General features: G+C 44.3%; 2 protein-coding genes across 3 annotated transcripts in view; one reads left to right on the forward strand and one right to left on the reverse strand.

Moving 5' to 3' along the window:
* SLC25A25 (solute carrier family 25 (mitochondrial carrier; phosphate carrier), member 25) overlaps positions 1-15,918 on the reverse strand; it is a 39,892-nt gene extending 23,974 nt beyond the window's left edge. The window contains exon 1 of one of the 2 annotated variants that reach the window (XM_006892515.1): positions 15,560-15,918. In XM_006892515.1, the coding sequence (XP_006892577.1) occupies positions 15,560-15,820 (261 nt within the window). In that variant the 5' untranslated portion in view covers positions 15,821-15,918. The remainder of the gene's footprint in view (positions 1-15,559) is intronic. The other variant, XM_006892514.1, reaches the window with a different exon arrangement.
* A 1,146-nt stretch (positions 15,919-17,064) lies between these two features.
* On the forward strand, positions 17,065-20,070 carry NAIF1 (nuclear apoptosis inducing factor 1). The gene is made up of 2 exons (XM_006892519.1): positions 17,065-17,575; positions 19,598-20,070. Exons 1-2 carry the CDS (start codon positions 17,065-17,067, stop codon positions 20,068-20,070), a joined length of 984 nt encoding a protein of 327 aa, XP_006892581.1.
* Positions 20,071-23,868: the final 3,798 nt, after the last annotated feature.

Genomic DNA, 23,868 nt, shown 5'->3' on the forward strand with positions numbered 1-23,868 from the left:
ACAACTACTACCAAGTAACAATCTGCACATTCTTGTCAAGTGTACAAGAAACATTCTCCGGCCCATATAATCAGTCTCAAATGTAAAAAGATTCAATGCATACAAGGTATGTATGTTCTCTGACTACAAAGGAATTAAAATAGAAAGCAGGAACAAAGATACGTGGGAAAGCCCCAAATATTTGCAAAGTAAATAGTACAATTAGAAATAATCTACAAGTTAAAGAAAAAAAAATCAAAAGGGAAACGAGAATCTATTTTGAAAGGTAGGAAAGCAGAACCTAACAAAATGCGATGAAGCAAAAGCAGAATTTAGCACGCAATATTGTGATTAGAAAAGACTTAAATCAATGGCCTTTACTTCAACCTTAAAAAAAAACAAACCAGGGCCGAGCTCTGGTGGCCTACTGGCAAGAAGCTGCACTGCAACCACAGAGATGCGCAGTTCAAATCCACCAGCTGCTCTGCTGAAGAAGGAGGAACAATCGCCTCCTGTACCAGTCAGATCTGATTTGACAGTACACACATAAAAAATAATAATAAAAAATTTAAAAAAACAACAGGAAAAAACCAAATTAAACCCAAGTAAGCAAAAGAAATAATCTGAGACAAGTTATTCTTTATTTACCTTCAAATATCCCTTAACCAAAACATAAGGCAAAGTTCAGTGAAAATGTTTGATTACATCTTGCTCAAATTTTTCTTTTGATGGTCTCTGTCTTGTGACTTTGATATTTTTTTTTTGTGGGATAATACAGTGCATGCCTTTCTTTTTGTACCACAATATTATGTAAACCAGCAGCATCTGGTAGACCAGGAGTTTATTTTGGGTTACACGACCATTAATACAATACAGTCCTAACTACAATTTGTTTCCCTGGCATCAAGGACCACGAGTTCAGGAACATGGTTGCTTAGTGTAACCTTCCTGTAATCATAGCTAAAAGAACTTGGAGAAGATGAGGTTAGTAATCACTTGCAGAAGTAACTTGCTTCTCTAATTATCTAGAAAACAGAAATGTGAAAGTTAAAAATATGGCAGAGAGAAAGCAAGCTTCTTGTGAACCCTCTGGTGGCGCAGTCCTCAGGAAACTGCACTGCTAACTCAGAGATGGATCCTCTCTCAGCAGTTTGGATCCGCTCAAGCAGGAGAAAGACAAGCAATCTCCTTCTGTGTGATTCACAGCCTCAGAAATCCCTCTGAAGGGTCTGCCATGAGTCAGTTCTGCCAGGATGGCGATGAGCGTGGACCCTCAGTGAGAAGCAGTCAAATGACTGACACTGGACCCACTCCAAATCTAACCGTGGGCATCACATTACACAGGACAACTGGAGGTTTCCAAGGGACTCTTATACGAATGCCAGCTCACATGAGGCATCATGGCTCATCGTCTACTGATTTAACTGCCAACTACCTTTCTGTCTTAGAATTATTATTAACATTCAAAAGAGGTGTTGTCAGAGGGAAGACTATTAATGTCATCTTATTATTTTTTAACAGATTGAGCCAGATTTTATTTGACAGAAAGCCAGCCAGTTTTGGCTGCTGGGTTTGATTATGAGGATCAGCTTGGCCAATTAGGCTATATGGAAGGCATTTCCCCTTACTGAAGATGTTAAATCTGCAGTTCTAAGGTTTTGACCAAAACAAATGGGCAAAAATGTTTACACATATACCAGACTTGATCCTCTGCCACTATTGACCTCAGGGTAGACATTTTGAGATATTGACTTAAAACTCTGCAAGGATGTACATTATTTTAAAAAGTCTTTTAGGGTAGGATAGGAGCAATGAAGTTTAAAAAACATATCTATCTATCTATATCTATATCAGCAATATGCTATTTTAGAGACGTATCTTTAGCAGGTGACAATCAGTATATATGTCTCCATGGAAATGAATCAACTGGCTAACTGAAATGCTTTGATCCTATGTGCCATCTATGGGTGCAGAGTTTCAGGAGGTGAAGCAGGGCTATTAAACACCCCCTGCCATGACTCAGTCCACAATTAGACAATGCAGAGGAGCCAGGCACTTATCTGGTTTGGCACAAATAAAACTGGTGTATTAAAAGATGACAAAACGGCAGTGATGAAAAAGGGGAAATCCCCTAATCTATTTTCATTTTAGGAAGTTAAACAAGGAGCTTTAGCAGAAACTCCTTGAAGGAAACTCCTCTAACTGTAGAAGCGAGAAGTGCACTGCAGAGCAAGAACCTAAAGTCCTAGTTCTTGAGAGCCCAAGTTCAAGGTAAATGCTTATTAACAAAGATGTCTTTGTTACTCCTAGAAGAAAGTTAAGTGCATACAAAATCAACACAACCCTAAGTATGGGAGAAGAATGGGTAATCTTCTCTCATGTGATATACTGCTTATGAAAACCCACTGCAAGGTCAGCTATGGGTTGGTTCCAATTCAACAGCATACAACAAGTTTAAGTATGGGGTCAGTGGGTCTACTGTTCAAAATGGGCTTTTTTAGGCCATGTCCCTTGACTTTATCACATGGCTGGGCAGGAAGATAAAAACAAGGTGTGCTAGTCTATCCACAAGGGAACTCTAGTAGTATAAATGTCCTCTGATGCAAGGCTCTGAAAACCCGCTGGAGGGTCAGCTATGAGTAGTGGACTGGATAGTTTTGACATTCCACCAGGTTTAAACTGAGCAGTTTCAGCAGCAGGAAGAGGCAGAGAATGCAGCACACGTCCTCAGGGCCAGGGATTCCTGTGCCAGGCGACTGGAGCCTATTGGATAGCACCAGTAGCCTCAGGGCAGAACCAGAGACCTCCTTCATGATGTGAGACAGAGCTGACCTGGGACTGCTGCCCTGTGCAGACAGAGCCAGGGACCCTCACCCAAACTTGCTGGAGGACTGGGGAAGAGGAGGAGATGACTTTACCAGCAGGACTGAGAGTTTCTAAACACTAACCTAAAGTTAAGGCTTAAGTCTGAAATGCCTGAAAAGTCTAAGAAGTTGCCCTGACAAAAATACAAACAAACCTGTACTCTGAAAAAATGTTGCCAACTTGAATTATAACTTATTAACATCCTATGAAACCCCACAATCTGTAATGCAACAGGTAAGAAAGTAATTTAAAAAATATTTTAAGAAGTGTCCTTTTAGGGGATAGTTTTGAGGAAAAAACTTTTTAAGAAAATCTCTTTGTCAAATTTAAATCCTTTGCCTGTTGCAGTCTGCTACCACCCTGCAACAAGACCCTGAAATACGTCAGTGTGAACCCACAGGTGTTCCCTCTTAACCTTTAAATCTGATTAAGATATTTCAAGTGCCATGCCAGTGACTCTTCTATGATCTTGAGAGAAACTATCTTGAAAGGGCATGTTCTGTGACGACCATGTGGCCATCTATAGAGCCACAGTGTTCCTGAGTCATGTGTACTCAGGCCAACCTGATCATTTGCACATGCTCCTCAAATGTTCTGTAAGACCCTGGTGGCAGCCATACTGAAAGAAAAACTTCATGTGCTTAATTATCCTAATCCTTCCCACAGGAACCAATCTCAGACGACTCCTCCTTCATGAATAAACAAGAACACTCTTGTCCTTTTGATATGTTAACTCAAAATGCCACCCTCTCAATAAATAAACATACCCTTTCCTCACCTCTTCCTATAAAAGGATCTCACCTTCTTATGTTAGCTGACACATGGCCTAGTGATACCTTGGTTCTCTTTCTGTCCTTGCAAAGTATTTTCTCTAATCTCTTTTTGCTTGTGAAGAAAAGCATGGACTCTTATTTTGCTATGCATACATAAAAGGTGTTAGAACCCAAATTAAAAAAATGAACCAGAGACATTTTCTTGGTGACATTTAAGGAGTCTGGCTATAGTATGGTTCTGTGAGGTTTGTGCAGCTGTTGCAATGGCTTTCAGACCCAGTAGAGCAGTAGGGCAGCTGTTGGATTTGGAATTAGGTGGAGGATTGTGGGCATGGGGAAGTAATGCATGTCTAACTGTGGGAACTTGCTCTATATTGTGGGTGTTCTACTGAGACAGTTCTCCCCTGTGGAGTAAGTAGAGGACAGATTTGGCCATCTCTGGGCTGCCTTAGCTCTTTTTACAGTAAGATTTTAAGATTTAATACGTGAAGTTCTGTGAGTCTGTGCAGAAAGCGTCATTTCTCTTCCTTCTTCAGACTAGATATGTGCCAGCTGTAAAGGGGAAGGAGGGAGTGCAATATTGAGGTGAGCTTATAAAAACCCCTCACCTACAAGGATCAAAATGTCCAAATTAATCTGACACTGATCAAATAATTCTCACATGTTGTCCTTACTTGTTGCTGTCACCTTGTCACCCTCTACCCATGAAAAGGCACACAACCAGACTATTAAAACACACGAGCTGTTTTTGGTTTTATTATGACTGACTTCTGGATCTCACTCTACAGCTGATCATCTGACTCAGTGCAAACATGGCCTGTCCCAGTTGCTTGCTATGTGCTGTGGAGGACCACAGGATGAAGAGCCCGGATGGGGGTGTGAGAGCCACCCAGCAGCTACCTTGAGTGAACCAGGGTGTGAAGGGTGGAGGAAAATCACTCTAAGAATATACTGGCTTATAACAAAGCCAGCTTTTAGAAATAAGAAAAATGATCAGTAAGGATGAGATGCTAGTAAACAAAAAATTCTTTTTTTTTTTTTTTTAAAAAAAAAGAAGGGTGTTAACAATGCTGGACACTGTGGTTATCAAGCACAGGGTTTTCAAATTGTGTTAGGGCTATCAAGTGTTTTTTTTTCCTTACACCTGAAGATCTTAACTATCCTCTCCCTACTTTTTCCTTTTTATAACATTGGCACCTAAATGGTTTTTGAGTTTTCTCAAAATGTATGCAGTTTCTTTTGTATTTTGGTAAGGAGGGGCCGTATCAGACCCAGGAGGACTGGAGTAAAGGTGTTAGGTTAGGAGCTGATGGAGCAGCCTGGAAGCATCATAAAAGCAACAGCAAGAACAAGGGCAGTGGCATCGCCAGTTTTCCTGACTGACCCTGAGGATATAGCCTGTAACTCACCTCCTTTTCAAGCTTCCTGGAAAACCCAACTAAGGGGATCCAAGATGGCAGCGGAGGAGGAGACAACGTGGTGAGCTGCAGGAGCAGCGGTCCGCTTGGAGGAGGGCCACTGTGGTATTCTACAGACCTCTGCTTATTGATAATTGAAGAGTTAAACAGTTGATGATTGGTCTTCAGTGAAGATCAAAGCTCAACAACAGGAATTCAAGGATTCCCAAGGAGGAATGGGTTTGCTCCCTTTCCTATAGGCAACCTTAACACTGAGTTTTACTCCAGACCTAAGCCTGAACCCAGTGCCAGTGACAAAAAGGAACTACAACTGCCAGCTAAGGAAGCAAAGGAGGATGGAGCCTATGGGTTCAACCAGCCATCCCCACTGGACCCACCTGGGAAAACACTTTGCAGTCCAGAGGGGAGCAAATGATAGGAAAGTATCTTCTAACAGAACAAGAAGGCAAGCAGCTTTAACCCAAGCCCACCAGTAAGGTGGTAAAGTGTCCTCCCTTTCCCCCTTCACATCAACGTCCCTGTTCAGCATGAACAAGCCAGAGAGTCTGCATCCAGTTCCCAAATCAATAAGACAGTTGGTTTAATCACCATTGGAATATGCTTACCATTCCCCTGTAGCATCTGGTCCCCACTGGATCCTTTTCATTTCCTTCACCTGCTCCCCACACCAACCAAATTGTGCAGCTCTGCAACTGCACCCCTGCAATTTTTATCCCTACCCATCCTTACCCTCTGCCCCCAACCCTCACCTCCCTGTACCCCCCATATGTTTTTCCCAATAAAATTAAAAAAGGAAAAGAAAAACCCAGCTAAGAATCTGAAGCCAACCAGATGTTCTTTACGGCCTAGGGTCCTACCTTTTTCTTTAAAAAGTTGAATCCACCAGTAGCCCCAAGGTAGAAAGATAGGCAATCTCCTCCCGTTTGATTTATAGCCTCCTGAAAACCCACTGGAGAATCAGCTTTGCAATGAGTAGGAGTTTAGAGTCTTTTCTCTCTCATAGTTGGGAATATTGTGTCTAACACTTCAGCCTCTGCTTCTTAAGCACCACTGTTGTTAGGTGCCTGACCATCACTATTGTTTTTGTTATGTACCATAGATTTGGAACCAACCCATAGCTCACCCTCAGGTGGGTTTTCAGAGGCAGATAACTGTACAGGAGGAGACAGCCCATCTTTCTCCCTTGGAGTGGCTGGTGGCCTTCAACTGCATGCCTTCAGGTCTTCAGTATAGTTTCTTTCCAATGCTAAGCTGCCGTTAAACACAGATGTGTCACAGTCATAAACTGTTAAACATTTCAGCCAGTTACAACCTTTGTGCAAACAGAGTAGGCAGCTCTGGTGACAAAGGCCGCAGACAGTTGCACCAGCAACCCAAGGGTGGGTTCAATCTCTGGCAGTTCAACTCAACCAGTGGCTCTGAGGGAGAAAGATGAGCAGTCTCCTCCTATCTTGGAAACCCGATGGGGGGGTTGCTTGGGTTGGAACCAACTTGAAAGCAGAGAATTTTTACTTTTGTAAATAGAGTGCTTCTGATTCTTCAACAATTTATTTTTTCTTTTTCTTTAGAAATCTGCCATATACGCTTCTTTGATTAGTTTGAATCTCCCTAATGTCTACAGTTCCTAAGTGGCACTGGGTTAAGTACCCAACTGAAATGGTTAAGGGCTTAATTAAGCCAAAAGGTTCGCAATTTGAACCTACCCAGAGGTACCTCAGAAGACAAGCCTGGTGATCTGCTTCTGAAAAGTCACAAACCTCACAACTCAATGAGTGCGATTCAACTCTGCAAAACATGAGCTCGCTGCAAGTCACCATCAATCAATGGTCGCTAACAGCATCTACTGGGCTTTCCACAGCTCACATTCTTGCCTCCAAATGTGCCAAGTTACTGATGGGAGACTGCTCTCCTCTACCTGGGTGCTAAACATCCGTAAACACTGACTTCCCTGGGCTTTGTCTTCCTATAAATTTTGCTTTTTACCACTGAAATCTGGGAGAAATGTAAATGAGTATGCACAATCCTGAGCATCTTATTTTCAAAGAATCAGAAAAAAATTTTACCATGTACTAAACAGCTGTGTTCTAAGCACTGTACTAAGCTCTTTATATATTTAACCTCCACAATTTATGATGTAGGCATTTGTGATAGTTGTCTGTGTGTTAACTTGGCTGCCTACTGATTTTCTGGTTTGGCAGTTCTGATGTAGTCATTCCTTTGACAGGCTTTGATGTAGTCTAAACATTCCCTTGATGGGATTTGCCAGTCAGCTGAAGGGGATTTTCACTGAGGCTGTGGCCTGCATGAAGGATATAAGAAAGTCTGATGGACCTAGCTTGCTTTCTGCTTGCTCTTGACCTTGTATCTACTCATCACCTCTGGTTCTGCCTTACCTGCTGACGTTGGATCTGTCAATTTCCACAGCAACATGCCACAAATCTAGGACTTGCCAGCCTCTCTATGGGTGGCTCATTTCTTTTAGATAAACTTCTTTATGTGTCTATATGTATACACACATTATGGTGGCACAGTTTATAGAAAGTTGTGCTGCTAACCTAAACGTGGCACCTTTCTGGTGGTTCAAATCCAACAGTGGCTCCTTGGGAGAAAGGTGGGCAATCTCTGTGATTTACAGCCTCTGAAAACCTGATGGAGGGTCAGCTATGAGTTGGTTCCAATTCGACGGGCAATGACACACACACACACACACACACACACACACACGCACGCACGCACACACCCTCTGGTTTTGCTTCTCTAGAGCACCCAGCCAGAGACCATATTCATACTATCAATATTCCTGGGAGGAAACAGACTTGGAAAGGCTGAGTAAATTGCTCTTAGTCATAAAGCGAGCAAGCAGCAGAACCAGTATTTGAACCTAGTGCACTCTTAGGCCCCAGGATATACTCCTCAAATGAAGGGACTCTGAAAGGTATGGATAGCAAGTGACAAAAGAGTGAAGACACTTGTTTTTACAAGCAGCAGGGTTTGTAGGAAGACCACCGTTTTCAGATGCATGAAGCTCCTTTGGACTGCTCTCCTGTGTTGTTCCAGAAGGTATTCTTGAGACAAAGACAGATCTCAGTCTGAAATGACAAAGACTATCAGTGACCACCATTAGGTCCACAATGGCAGGGCTAGATGACCATTTTGCAAGAATACCACAGGAAGGAGCCCCTTTTGGGGTGGGGACGCTGGCTCATGATGACCAGTGAGTGACCTTTTAAGTGTAAATCCTGTGGTTTTGCTGAAGTGTAGTAATACAGTGAAAAAGAAATTTTTTTCAGATTATATTTAAATTACCAGTTGTTGTTGATTGCCTTCGAGTTGAGCACGACTCATAGCGACCCTCTGAACAAAAGGCCTGAAGTCCCTCTACAACTATGGGCATTTATCAAAGTTCACAGAGATTCTGGAGGCATGTTATTTAGGAAGCAGATGCTGCATCTATTTAATTTAGATACTAGTCTTATAGGAAGCTCTGGTGGCCTAGAGGTAACAAGTTCACTGTAAACTCAAAGGCGCATGGTTCAAAGCCATCAGCTGCTCCATAGGAGAGATGGGCAATCTCCTCCTCTGTGATTTATTGCCTCTGAAAACAACTGGTCAGCTGTAAGTCAGTTCCAACTGACAGTCCATAACAAGTCCTACGTAAGTATACTTTTGTTCACTAGATTCCTCTCACAGCTGTTCTCAGCAGCACCAGATAAAGATCAGCAGAATATTTGTTCCCCTCATGCCCCTGTGGTTTCTGAGACTTGAGTAACTAAAGATTCATTGAACATAAAAGGGATTCATGGAACTGAAGCTCCAGATCAGGCTGACTGGGTATATTCTTATTTCTATATTTGGTCTTAGAATCAGGGTATCTGTATCCACCTTCCTCTGTATTAATTCTTTTTTAAAATATTTTTATTGTTCACTGAGGGAAGTCGAATATCAAATTTAATAATAGTAGACCAAATGCTGTTTCGGGGAAATGGGGCATTCCCTAGGAGTTAACATTGTTCTTAGTTTGTGTCAAATGAACCCCTCCCTCTTAAGATTAGCATAAAGAGGAACTTGGCCTTATATGTAAAAGACTTCACCATTATCCTTTGTTTTGTACTTCCTTGTGATTTTACTTTTTTATCTTATGATTCTAAATAAATACTCAGAGAAGCATGGCTTGAGGTCTTCAGTCGAGAACTGCTGACCCCCTGTTTTAGGCTCTCTGCTCTATCTCATTCCTGGCTGTTTGTCTCTTTATTAATAATTATAAAATTATTCTATTCTTTGGGACCCTCGGTCTGCAACAGTTCACTGTTTATATTAATTTATTTTTAGAAGCTATCTTCCAATTGATCTGATTACAATGATTTTGATTCTGGAACTAACACAATTAGCTTAATACATGGATTAAATCCAGTCTGCAAAACATTAGTTTCTTTTTCTAGTCAACTATATTACACTAAATAACATCCATCTCTTTTCTATGGCAAAGGTTTTATCTTCTTTGTATTTAATCTATTTAATCTTTGTATTGAATCTAGTCTATTTTGATAACTATGCATCCCATAAACAGTAGACAATTCAGCAGTCCTATTTGATTAAGTATTGTCAGCACCAACTTGATATTAATGATCTTTGACTAAATTCTTTCACGTCAACAGTGACTGCTTGGTGCAGTGATTAAAGCACTGAGCTGCTAAGCAAAAGTTCTAGGATCTGAACCTACCAGGCCTGCTTCTAGCGATTTACAGCCTTGGAAACTCTCTAGGGTACCCATTCCCTTTGCACTGTAATCTACTCAAAGGCAGTACAGGCAGCTCTGGTAGCCTAGTGGGTAAGGAGTTTTGCTGCCAACCGAAAGGCAAGCAGTTCAAAACCACTAGTTACTCCAGGAAAAGGAGGAACAATCTCTTCTCATGAGATTTACTATCTCTGAAATTCCACTGGAGGATCAGCTATGAATTTATTCTGACTCATAATAGAACAAGAGCAGTGGGTGAGGTTTTTGGTTTGTAACCCTCAGGTCAAGGAGAGAATTAGGGGAGGGTGACCTTCATTTTTTCACAAAATAATCTCTAGATACTCTTAAACCATATCCTCTGATGCAAAACTGATATGGTCCTACACAGATCTCTTACCCTCCTCAACTTCTCAAAAATATTTAGGTTTAGAATTCTTTTATGTTCCTCAGAATATAACTAAAAGAATGGGCCAAGAATCAGACACTGGTTCTAATTCCTTATGTACCTCTTAATAAGAAACCCCAAGCCCACTGCCTTGGGAGTTGATTCTGACTCAAAGTGACCCTGTACTGGGTATAGAATTTTTTTAATTATTGATTTATTTATTTAACAAAACAAGGGGGAAAAGTTTATTAAGGCAATATGAAGCCTAGCTAGTGTAAGGTGGGCCATGCAAAAGAGTTAAAGTGAAAAGAAGGAAAAGGGGGAAGGACCCTGGAAAGATGGGGTGAAAGCAGACCTTATGGCATGCCACCAGCAGAAAAGGGGAGTAAGCTGTGTGTATAAATCTTGACTCCCCATCTTTCTGTCTTAGTGTGGTCAGTGGATTCAAACTGTAGACCTTTCCATTAGCCAATCTGCTACATATATTGCCACCAGGGCTCCTTTAGTCTGCCTCTTTGCAGTCAAATAATTTTTGAGATTGTTCTATTTTTTAATCTTTGTTTCACCTATAAATGGGAAAATGCCTAATTTACCATGAGGCTCAAATTCAAGTCACCCTACAGCAGTATCGACATCAGTAATCTGTCATCTAACACTGCCAGCCTCGCCTGCATCAAACACCAGGGCAGTAAAAGAGCCCACCCTCCACAAGCCGCAATAAAGGGACAACTGTCTCATGTAACACAGTTGGCCGTCTTTTGATTGGCTTGCAGAATTCTAGCCTATGCTTTTAATTTGTTTTAAGACAAAGATTTTGTTTGGTCACATCGAAATGCCTTAAATAGGCATTGCTATAATTAGCTCTGGCTAAAGTTTCATCTCCCAAAGTCACTACCATTGCCTTCATCTTTTGTCTGTCTTTTATAACCCCTTTTCTTTTGTCCCAGGACAGGCTTCTTGCTCACAAGCCCTTTACAAAGAAAAATATCCCTGGCGGGCTGCCATGGGTTTCTCTGCCCACTTCCATTTTAAGTAATTTTTCTTTGATTGTTTCAAGCTCTTTTACAACAAAGGCAGATGCCAAAACTTGCTAGTTTGTTTTTAAAGAAAACTTGATCCATGCTGTTGGAAGCAAGCAGGAGGATTTGCTTAGTCACGAGGCCAGAATTCCCCTACCACCCCCTGGTAAGCACTCATGATGGATTCCTGTGTGAACCTGAGCATCTCAGATCGGTCCTCTAATTCAGAGGAGGCCACTTCCAAAGTTTGGTGTGGTTTTTCTTTAGCACCTATTCCCAGGAAAGATGACCAACACATTTTGAACTGAAAGGTCCTCATATTCAGCTCTTGCTAGCTATGCAAAAGGAGCTCTGGTGGCCCTTAGTGCTAAATTGTGCTGCCAACCCAAAGGGACACAGTTCGAGCACAGTACCAGCTGCTCCACAGAAGAAAAATGAGCAATGATTTACTGCCTTTGAAAACCTGCTGGAGGGCCGGCTACGAATGGTTTCTGCCTTGATAGTACACAACAAGCTGTGCAAAGGAACCGTTGGGTGGTGTAAACAGTTAATACACTTTGCTGTTACATGAAAGGCTAGAGGTTCAAGATCACTCTGAGATGCATGGTAATCTACTTCTGAAAAAATCAGCCACTTTAAGTGGCATCCTATGGAGCATGGTTCTGCTCTGACACACAAGTTAACATGATTTTAAAATCAACCAGAAGGCAACTGGTAAGTCCTCAAAACTGAAGCACTGCTTTGTCTGTTGTTGTTATGTGCTGTCGAGTCGCTTGCGACTCATAGCGACCCTATGTACAACAGCCCTAAACTCTGCTCTGTCCTGTGCCAATCACACCGTCTCCGACACACCCATCCTGATTACCCCAGTCACTGAATCAATCCACCTCATAGAGGGCCTTCCCCTCCTGCGCTGTCCCTCTCCAAGGACCGGTCTCTCCTACAACATGTCCAAAGTATGTTAGACGGAGCCTCAAAATCCTTGCCTCCAGGGAGCTGCCTGGTTTAACCCTTTCCAGGATGAATTTGTTTGTTTTCCTAGCAGTCCATGGTACCCTCAATACTCTTCTCCAGCACCACAGCTCAAAGGCATCAATTCTCCTTCTAACCTCCTTAGTCATTGTCCAACTCTCTGAAGTATAACAAGTGATAGCATAGACCATGGCCTGTATCAGATGCACCTTAGTCTCCAGAGAGACAACATTGCTCTTCAGTACTCTGGAGAGGTCCCTAACAGCAGACTTTCCCATCGCAATACATCTTTTAATTTCCTGGCTACTGGTGCCAAGAGTGTTGACTGTGGAGCCAAGCAAACTAAAGCTGTGGACAATCTCAATCTCTTCACCATCCATCTTGATGCTGCCAATTGGTCCAGTATGGATTGAGGATTGAGGCTCTCTGCTTTGTCTGCAGGTCATTAATATTGATACTACTTCAACAAGAAGTGAGATACGGTACAAGAAGTAGGGTGTCTTTCTTTTGGCAGATTCTTTCTCTAGTTTTTTGGTGTTTTTTTTAAAAATTCACTGCAGGACTAGCTTGTGCTCCTATACAGGTATAATAAATTGATAAGAGATCATTCCTAATCTCTCCTGTAGCAGTATAACAATTCAGCCCACTCCCAAACAGGAAGAGTTGTAGAAACAGAATACACATTAGAACAAAAAGATGTTTACTATCAAAAAGATTCCAAGTCTGTGGTGACAAGACAGACCACTCTTACATGGCCTTTCTCATCATGGTCTTGCAACTCCCACCAAATGGGCAAATGAAATGCTTGTACCTACCAAGCAAATTGGACAGCTTACTCTCATACAAATAAGGTGCATGGAATCCTAAAAAGGGGACTGACCAGTTCTACCATCCCACTAAGCTTAAAATGAGTCATCTCAGAGGTAGGTGAGGGGACCATTGAGACTGGAGAGCATTTTCTTTAAATTCAGGGTCCCTGCACTCAGAATTTCCCACACCTATGAAATAGAGACAGAGTTTTAATACCAGACACAGTCAAGACAGTGAGATGATGCAGTGGACCTCCTGGCCCACAGAGTACGGTGCTTACAGTGGGTATGCTGACCCACACAAGGGAACTGATTGCTTCTGGGCCTGATTGCTGCTGGTTGAGTAGGGTGCCCCGAGAGACTAAAGAGCTTTTTATCAATTGCATTAGCAGGGCAGAGGCTGAGCTTTGGGGCCTATAGCCTAGAAAGGTCAGCCTAAGATAAGCAGCTGATAAGCAGCTGTCCTGACCAAAGAACCGTATCCAGAGTTGTTGCTGATTTGGAATTGTAACCTGTTACTTCTCTGCTGAGTGGCTAAGGAGCTATGGCTATGCCGCCAACACAAAGGCAAATGGTTCAAATCCACCAGCTGCTCCTAGAGAGAAAGATGGGCAATCTCCTTTTGGGTGATTCATGGCCTCTGAAAAACCTGCTGGAGGATCTGCTATGTATTGGTTCCAACTTGACAGCCCATAACAACTTCCCAAGTAAATCCTATAACTAAGTCTCTGAGTTCTGTGTGGTCACTGAAACTAACTTCTGAACTCAGAAAAAAGTAGACTTTAAGAAGTTGGAGAAGGAACAGCTGGTTAAAGAACTGGTAAAAAGGTTGGAGAAAGGAGGTATCTATCTATATCTGACCTCTGTCTCACAAGAATCAACTTTAGGCTGATGTTCTTCATTCTCCTCTCTCTTTATGAAGTTAGAGGTCAGATATCCACATGCTACTATCTTTTTTTACAGTAAAAAAAATTTAGGGTTAAGGTGATTCCACAACAGCCTATGTTCCTTTTGGTTAATCAAAAAAGCTTTCTTTCAACACTGGAGAGAAAAATCATCACACTCCTTATTTGCCCTTAGACATTTACTGCCAAAAAAAAAAGATTAGGATCACTATCAGATGTGCCATGAATTGTAAGAACACTGTGACTCTATTTATGGCACAAAACGTGGTGTAAACATCTAAGATACTCTCAATGCAAATGGTGACATATGCTAAGTGGGTAGGTGCGTAAAAGCAAAAATTGGGACCCACACTTCCCTGAGCCCCTAAAGTACAAATTCTAAATTTAGTCATGCTGTCTTTCCAAATAGCTATGTATGTGGAACCACTCAACTATATAATTTTGTTTAAAACTAGCTTTTTTCTCTTTACATATTATTAAAGCTCTCTAATTTGTTGGACTTCATACAGTAATTCTATTTTGAACAGTATTACCCTTGGTCCTTCCTAGGTTGATGCTATGAAAGATAAAGAACTTGGTTGTTGAACTAGAACATAATTTAAAAGCACCTGTGTACACTCACCCAAAACAAACTGGTTTAATTCACTGGTGTTCTTACCAGATATTTTTCATACTTAGCTTTAAGTGACTCTCTTACTGTTGTTTACTGATGTGTATACAAATGGGCCAAAGGAACTCACTTAGAAGAGAAACAGGTTATTAGCTCTTGGCAGTTCTATTTCAGGCTGTAATCAAATTAAATACTGGGAAGAAGGTAGGTACAGCTACAAAATCAGATCAAAATACATATCAAGAGAGACAGAAGGGGAAAATACAGCCCAAGCTCCTGGTTCTTACAAAGAGAAAGGACATCATTTCTCTTTCGGACAGTCCTAGAGATGATTATTTCTACACACACCCCCAAACACACCCCTTGACAAAAGGTCTCTTCGAGAACAAAACAAATCTCTCCTCCTTCCTCTCCTCTTTACACCACTTTCACTTTGGGGAATGCCTTTCCCCTCGAATGAGCCTGAAATCATGAAAACTGTCAGTCCTCACCACCCACATCATCACAGATCTGCCAGAAACCCCAGTTCCCGTTTTCCCATTCCCACATGCTTCTGAGAGGAACAAGCTCACAGCCCACGAGTGACATGGAAACAGAGGAAAGGGGGTTGCTGATGGAGGTGAGTGACATGGAAACAGAGGAAAGGGGGTTGCTGGTGGAGGTGAGTGACATGGAAACAGAGGAAAGGGGGTTGCTGGTGGAGGTGGGGAGCACCGAGCCTGGCCTTGTAGGCACCTGGGATTTGTCCTACTGTGGGGGAAGCCCAGACAGGAAGAGGTTGATCACCCAACAGAAAGCCCAGAGAGTGTGTACACCTACGCTCATTTAGTGGCCACAACAGTCAGGAAAGGTCTCCACTCAAACCACGGCACAAAAGGGTCCTTCTGTAAGTCAGGGGGCACTACCCTTTCGAACATTATGGGTTCCGCTCGGATCAAGGGGTGGTCGACCAAGACCTGCCAAGCTCATACATAGGTGCAGTCCAACAAGTCCCGTCGTTCAAACCTGACACTAAGGCCCTCCTTAGGGGTGCTGGGGAGCAGCAGAGGGGGTCCCTGTCCGCCCGCGTGGACACTGCGTGTCACCTACTTGGAGCTCGCCCTCGGTGCGGTGCAGTCCCAGGCGCCGCAGCCCCACCGCCAGGTCGTTGACACACAGGCCTCCGTCGCGGTTAACGTCGAGTGTCTGGAAGAGGCTCCACAGGCGCAACCGGTGGTCTGGGCCCCCGCAGACGGCGCCGCCGCACGGGTCCCCGATGGATGCAGACGACGAGGTAGACGATGATGAAGCGGTGGCGGCGGCGTCCGGCGGCGGGGAAGCCACGCAGCGGCACAACACACTGCTCACCATCGGGCGCGAGGCAGGGGGCGTCGGGCGCGAGCGGGGGCGGCGGGCTGGCGGGCCGAGCTCAGGAGACACGCCGGGTACGCTCGCGGGCTCAGAGCTGCCGGCAAGCGGGCGGGAGGGGCCGCTTCCGGGAGCCCCGCCCCACCGCGCGCCCTCTCACTCACTACGCCCCAGGCTCGGCGCCGACCACTCACAAATCAAGACGGCGACTAGGGCGGGGTTAGCAATGGGCGGAGCCTATTTAAGGGACGGCCCACATCCCTTAAACCCTCAACATCAATGGGGAGGGCGGGGCGATCCCAGCTAAGTGAGGCGCTGATTCAAATTGAAGTAGTCCAGGATTGGCTGAACCGGGCCGGAGAGGAAACCACGCAGCGAAAGGCAGAAGACAATGATTGGCAGACGGAAGGCCCCGTGTCCCATTTCCATTGAAAAATGCTATATATATTGCGGAGTCGTAAAGCTGGGAGAGACTAGATATAAAAGGATCGCAGTCTTTGATGGGGAGCAGGATTTATGTGAACTTTAGTTGTGAGCTGTAGGATTTGCTTCCATTGGTGTAATTAAAATTAATTGTAAAAATTAAATGACAATGACTCAAAGCCGAAAGCACCAGACATTCTCAGGAGGCTGCGTTTTGCTTATATAACTCCTTAAACGACAAAGGAAAACGCTGAAGTTAAATTTGTATTATATTCGTATTACTGATTAGTGAATGACTACTATTGGTGATAGTACTGTTAAGTGAATGACAGAATGACTTTCCAATAGAAGTGAACAAACGCTGGATAGGCGGAGCTATCTGTATCGACAGACCCGCCCTTAAGCCAATGCATAGGCTATTTCCATTAAATAGGCGGGATTTCGCGGCTGAAAGACAGAAGAAAAGAACCAGTGATCGTTCCGATCCTTTTGCCGCGGCCACTTGGTAGGGCGGATTCCCCTAAAGAAGCAAAGGGAGGCGGGAAAGAGGGGAAGTGGGCGGATCACCGCATACCCGGCGGAAGAGGCAGATTCAGGAAGCCATTACGCAGCTGGCTGCCAGCGGCTAAGCCTGTCCGGGCTGGGCCCTACGCATTTTGCGTAGTGAGAGGGGTTACCAAAGGCCTGGTACTTGGCCTTGGGGAAGCCCAGCTTATCCCCTGTAGGGGGGGTAAGTGAGAAGCGAGGCTAAAAAATACTAGAAGGAGAATTTAGGCAGTTGAAAGGATTATACTTTATTTTAAAAGAAGGGAGGGGAAGAGGCCATGGCTGTGCCAGCCAAGAAGAGGAAGATGAACTTCTCTGAGCGGGAAGTGGAGATCATCGTGGAGGAGCTGGAGCTGAAGAAGCACCTGCTGGTGAACCACTTCAATGCAGGGGTTCCTTTGGCCGCCAAGAGTGCGGCCTGGCACGGCATCTTACGAAGGGTCAACGCCGTGGCCACCTGCCGAAGGGAGCTGCCCGAGGTCAAAAAGAAATGGTCTGATCTCAAGACTGAGGTCCGTCGCAAGGTTGCCCAGGTCCGGGCAGCTGTTGAAGGTGGTGAGGCCCCTGGACCCACTGAGGAGGACGGATCTGGTGGGCCTGGGACAGGTGGTGGCAGTGGCAGTGGTGGCCCAACTGTAGCCCCAGTACTGCTGTCCCCCATGCAGCAACGCATCTGCAACCTTCTGGGTGAGGCTACCATCATCAGCCTGCCCACGACCACAGAGATTCATCCTGTAGCCATTGGACCTACAGCCACTGCAGCTGCAACCACGGTCACCCTGACACAGAGTGAGTGACCTCTCCTGCCCAGTCTGGCATATATAAAGGGGAAGGGTCAGCAAAAGCTGGAGCAGCCTGGGTAGTGTTGTCTGCCAAGGGTCAAAGGTCATATGGTGGTTTTGGAACACCAGCGGTCCTTTTAAGAGCTTCCCAGAAATAAGTGCCCTATTCTCTTTGGGATTTCCTCTGTACATAGTCGGAAGTGCTAATGAGCTGGATAGCCTTCTACTGTGCCTGCCACCATTTATGTCTATCACTTATCCTTGGTTGTTACACTCTGTTATCCCTGATGACTGAGGACAATGATTTTAGGCCATTTATTCCCACAGGACTTATCACAAGGCCTGGCACATAGTAGGCTGTGAGGATAGTTGCCAAAGGCCTGGCACATAGTAGGCAGTCAGGATATTTGCCAAATGATTAAATGGAAATAGTAATGCCCAAATGGACATTCATTCTTGACAGACAAAGACAGTCTTTTCAGTGTGTGAGCCTTCATCAGGCTATGTCCCTGTGAACCTCATGGTTTCCTGTTGGTAATCTACTCATTCATTCATCAAACATTAGCACTTATTCTGTGCTAAACCTTCTGCTGGATCCTAGGATTACCACAGCATCTAAAGGTGCAGAGGACTAAAGGACTAGAGGCCAGTTATATTCTAGTAGGATTGATAAGACACATAGTATGAATAACTGTATGGTCAGCTGGGAAAACCCAAGGCCTCAGAAGAAGAGGTATTCTGGTAGGGAGAATTCCAGCAGGGCTGGGAGCCATAGAGTTGATAATTGGCTTGGAAGATGGAGGCACTTGATTCACATGTACATGCACAGAGGCCCAAAACCGTGCACCTAGAATCCTTTCAAACATTCTCTGCTGTGAACAGCAGAACTTCATCTGGTGGAATTTTTTAAATTCCAGAGCACCATTTATATGTGTGACCTTTGACTATCCATTTGAGACTATGAGTCTATGAACTATATCAATCATTGATTCTCTGTGGGGTTTGGGAAAATTGGATGTCTATGAGAGTTGTCACCCCCACAGTTTCTCATAGAAAGGTGTTGTTTCTCAGGTGTATTGAGAAATGGCCTAAATCATCTTCCAAATCACTTTTTCTGCAACAGGAGGACTTTCATGTTACCTGTTGATCAAGGTGATCAAGGAGACAGTGAAGCACGTCTTGGGCTCTTTTGCTGCTATTCCTTTTCTGTTTGCAGGGAATATAGAGGCCAAGAAAGCATTGAAGGTGGCAAGGGAAGTCTGGCCGCAGTTTATATGGAGATCTGTCTGTCTGGCACTATATAGAGCGTGTCCTTGGCTTGCCTCTAAGGTGCCTTGTTTAGCTTGAAGCAGATCAGTGGTGTGGTAAGGAGCACATTAGACTAATATCAGAGAGACTTGGGTTCACATCTTGGCACTGCTGAATTAGCTGTGTGATTTTATGCAAGTCACTGTCATGCTTCTGAATCTGTTTGCTCCTTTCTGAAAATGGAGTGACAGTACCTACCTTTTGGAATCATTATTAAACATCTTTGAGTTGGGTGTAAATGGCTTAGCCCATTGCTTGTCACATAGTAAATGTTCTCACATAATTTCTATCATTAGTGAGGTAGCTCTGATGGCCTAATGGGCAAGGAGTTACACTGCCAGTCCAAAAGCACATAGTTCAAATACAACAGCTGCTTCTTGGTAGAAAGATGGGCAGTCTACTCCAGTGTGATATATAACCTCTGAAAATTCACTGGAGAGCCAGTGATAATTCAGTTCAGGCTCTATGGCACATTACAACATCACTGTTAGTGTATTTGCTTTTGCCAGACACAGAACTGAGCTTTGGTTACCAAGCTGTTTAAGATTCTAAGTCTAAATCCCTTAGATTCTAGATTTACACATGAATAGCTGTAAAGTGAGGGGAAGCCTGAATTCCCCTTTGTCTCTGTCTAGGGCAGAGCTTAATGGCACCCCATGCAGCCTGCTTCATTCCTTCTAGGAAATGACCTTCCTCTGCCTGTACTCCTTCTCCCCTGCAGTCCCCACAGAGACTACCTACCACACCTTGGAGGAGGGAGTGGTGGAGTACTGCACAACTGAGACCGCTCAGCCCCTGCCAGCGGAGGCGCCTGTGGAGATGATGACCCAGCATGCAGACACATCAGTCAAGCCACAGGCACTCAAGAGCCGCATTGCCCTCAACTCGGCCAAGCTGATCCAGGAGCAGCGGGTTACCAATCTTCACGTGAAGGAGATTGCCCAGCACCTGGAGCAGCAGAATGACCTTCTGCAGATGATCCGCCGCTCTCAGGAGGTGCAAGCCTGTGCCCAGGAGCGTCAGGCCCAGGCCATGGAGGGCACCCAGGCAGCCCTGAGCGTGCTCATACAGGTCCTTCGGCCCATGATCAAAGATTTCCGCCGCTACCTGCAGAGCAACACACCAAACCCCATGCCAGCCTCTGACCCTGGACAGGTGGCCCAGAATGGGCAGCCAGATGGCATCATCCAATGAGCTCAAGGGTTAAGTCAACCCTCTGCTGTGACTGAATGAAACCTCTAGGCTCTGTAAGTGAGATCTGTGATTGGCCTTGGGCTAAAGGCAGCTACAGGGACAGCTCACTCTAATAGAAATTTAGAGGCCTAGAGTGTTTCTGTGACATGTGGAAGATGGGGAAGAGGAACTGTTGGGCTCCTAGGACCCAAACTCTTCAACCCCTCCAACACTTGAGCATCATTGCTAAAGACCCTGGCAAGTTAGTTGGCTGGAAGTCCAGGCCCTGATGAAGGGATGTGTGTTGCCACGAGCCTGTGACAGGACCCAGACTTGGTTGAAGACAGCTGTAGAGGCTTTCACTGAGCCTTCTCCCCCAGGTGCCATCATTTTAAGTAAGATCTCGTCAGTGGTGCTGGAGTAGTGAATTAATATCTATCTCTCTGAGAGGCAGTGTGCTGGAGAAAATGGCCACTCTCCTAACCATGCCTCAGTTCTCAGGGGACTTTTGTTACTGCTCTGTTCTCATCCTCCACCACTGGTCACAACAAGATCTTTGTTAGTGCCCTGGGTTGTCCTGCAATACATCCAGATTGCCACCAGCAATGGCTCAGAAACTCACCTGGAGTAGCTAGCCAGGCTCAGGGATGCTCAGTGCAGAGGGGTGGGCTTGGCTGTCATCTGGCCTTCCAGAGTCCTGGGCAGACCTTTGGTGGCTTGTCCTAATATCTTTTGACTCAGGTCAAGTATCAGACTTTGGAGTGCAGTCTAATCTAGAGAACTGAGTAGTGGAAGCTTGTTCTGCTGCAGTGGGTCCAGGTTTGCTGCAAAGCAGTAGTATCTGCTCTGTCCATGAGCACCTTTTAGGAGGCCACACCCTCCTTCCTTTCCTCTCACAGACTCTCTGTGTTCCCAAAATACAGTGTAAAAAAAAAAAGTCTGTTCAGAATCCCATTCTGGACTCTTCTCCCTTGACATAATATGCTTCACCTCATGGCAAAAATTAATCCAAAGTCTGGACTGACCCTGTAGAGAAGAGGTGGGGAAGCTGAAGTGAACCTGAGAGGTGAGGTCCCTTCTTCACTCTCCTTCACCCTTTGCTTGGGCAAAAGCAGAAAGACCTGAAATATGGAGGAAAGTAGCATTTTCCATTCCATCTTTCCATTTTCTCCTCTGAGATGAAACTAATGACATCTGTTAAGGATTTTATCCAGATGGCCTTTGCTTGTTTCCTTTTCAGAACCGCCATTTAGCATGGAGGCCTTGTGTCTCCCCAGATTGTTTCCCAAATTTGCCATTTTACTGCCAGTGCCTTGGCCATACATGACTGATGAGTACAACTCGAGGCTCTAGATGGCAGGTAAACAAGCGTGAGACACCGCATGTCTAGACATGTGCATTGAGACTCCCACCTTCACTGTGTGGACACGCCCTCCAGGATGGTTTGGGAGGTGACCACCGTGCCCACAGCTTCTCTGTGGAGGCAGACACGTAGTGTCAGAGGTGGAGCTGAGTCTGGCCTGGTGAGAGCTTTCAGCGGCAAGAACAACACTTCTCAGTGTGGCTTTAAAGTGACAGCCCTGGCAGCTGGGTCCTTTGCTCCCTGTGGAGCCTGATGGTCCTAGCATGGTAGCTGCAGGAACTTCCTGCTGATTTGCAGCTTGATTTGTTTTTTCTTCGGGGTTGAAAAATCTGAGCCAATATTGTGCCTGTTCTAATAGAAGAGGATGCCTGGAGCATATGAACCCACTAGTTCCTTCCAGGACATCATTTTAAATTAAAGAGCTGTCACTTTTTTATGCACATGTGTGTGTGTCTTTATTATACAGAAGAGATGTGGGCTAACAAGAATTAAGGGCTACAGGCTATGGCCTGCAGGCTGAATCCATCACACTGCTTATTTTTGTGAATAAAACTTTGTTAGAACAGCCACACCCAGTTGTTTACTTACTGTCTATGACAACTTTTGAACTAACAATAATGTTAAGTCTTTCCTTACATCTGCCATGGAAACTGAAAATATTTACTGTCTGACAATTTATAGAAAAAGTTTACCAATCTCTGGTTTGAAGTCCCTGGGAGGCACACAAATGGTTAGCATGTTTTGCTGTTAACTGAAAGACTGGTAGTTAAGAGTCCATCCACAGGTACCTCAGAAGAAAGACCTGGCAGTCTATTTCTAAAAAATACCAGCTATTGACAATCCCATGGAGCAGTCATGACTACATGAAGCTGTCATGAGTTAGACCTGACTTGGCAGTAGCTGATGATGGATCTCCCTAGTTGAAAGCAGTATTTCAAACACTGAGTGTGAATTACCTGGGTTGTTTATTAAATCCACCCAGCCCCAAGCCTCACCCAAAATCTAGAATAGACTTCAGAGAGCTCTAAGAATACACATTGTATATAAGCTCTTTGAGTGATTTTGATGCTTCCTGAAGACTAGCAGGTTAGATTGGAAGAGTTAAACTCCACTAGTTGACACAAGAAATATGTGTCTGGTGGCCTAGTCCATAGGGAGTTGCCCTGCTAACCCAAAGGCTGCACGCCTCTGGCAGTTTGAATCCACCAGAGGTACTGCAGGAGAAAGATGGGCAATCTTCCATGTGATTTACATCAGAAACCTACTGGAGGGTCAGCTATGAATCCAGTCAGGGCTCGAAATGGCAACAAAATTTTTAGTTGATGTTATAGCTTCACCAATGAGCCCTTGTACACTAATGTTCATAACAGCGTTATTCACCACCGCAAGAACATGGAAACAACCCAGATGTCCAACCACAAACAAATGGATTGAAAAGTTGTGGTACATTCACACAATGGAATACTATGTGACACGCAAGAGCAATAGTTTTGTAACTTACTACCTAACTTGAGAGGGACTGGAGAGCATTTTGCTGAGTGAACTAACTCAGTCCCATAAGGGCAAATACTGTATAAAACCATTATTGTAGAATGAGTATGAAGATCCAAGTGGGGGGAGGGTGGAAGCAGAGGGGAGGTGTTAATCATAGGGTCGCACAATTTGATGTGTGGGTGGATGAAGGAAATGAGAAAGATCTTGTGTGAAAAACAATGTATTCAAACTTTGTAAATAAATCAGTATTAAAAAAACAACAACAATGATATGACACCAAAAATGAAGAAGGAAGACCTTGCCCCTCCCAAAACTGAAGCCAAAACAAAAGTGTTAAAGACCAAGAAGGCAGTCCTGAAGGGCACCCACAGCCACATATAAAAAGAAGATCCACATGTCCCCCACCTTCTGGTGGCCTAAGATGCTGAGATTCCAAAGGCAGCCCAAATAACACCAGAAGAGTGCCTCCTGGAGAAACACTAAGGCATCATCAAGTTTCCCCTGACCACTGAGTCAGCCATGAAGAAGACAGAGATAACAACACACTTGTGTTCATTGTGGATGTCAAGGCCAACAAGTACCAAATCAAACTCAAGATGTAAAGAAGCTCTACGACACTGATGTGCCAAGGTCAACACCTTCAGTAGGCCTGATAGAAAGAGGAAGGTCCATGTTCAACTTGCTCCTGACTATGATGCTTTGGATGTTGCCAACAAAATTGGAATCATCTAAACTGAGTCTAGCTGGCTAATTCTAAACTCAAATTTTTCTCTCGTACAAAAAAAAAACCCGCCAAAAAACCCCAATGAGTCCAAGCACAGTACACACTGTGAGAATGGCACAGGACTGGGTTGTTTTGTTCTGATGCATGTAGGGCTGCTATGAGTTGGGACCTGATAAATGGCACTAAAGCAAGTTGTCAAGAATTTAATTTTACTTGGGTCCAAATCAATGCCCATGGA

Source organism: Elephantulus edwardii, unplaced genomic scaffold (genome assembly GCF_000299155.1).
Source record: "Elephantulus edwardii isolate Elephantulus edwardi_28Jun2011 unplaced genomic scaffold, EleEdw1.0 scaffold00116, whole genome shotgun sequence".
NCBI lineage: Eukaryota > Metazoa > Chordata > Mammalia > Macroscelidea > Macroscelididae > Elephantulus > Elephantulus edwardii.

What these genes read in the sequence shown, in the direction of transcription:
- NAIF1 (XM_006892519.1), top strand. Translation starts at nt 17,065, where the DNA reads ATGGCTGTGCCAGCCAAGAAGAGGAAGATGAACTTCTCTGAGCGGGAA. An exon ending in CACGGTCACCCTGACACAGA is followed by an intron (nt 17,576 to 19,597) that starts GTGAGTGACCTC and finishes TCTCCCCTGCAG; the next exon opens with TCCCCACAGAGACTACCTAC.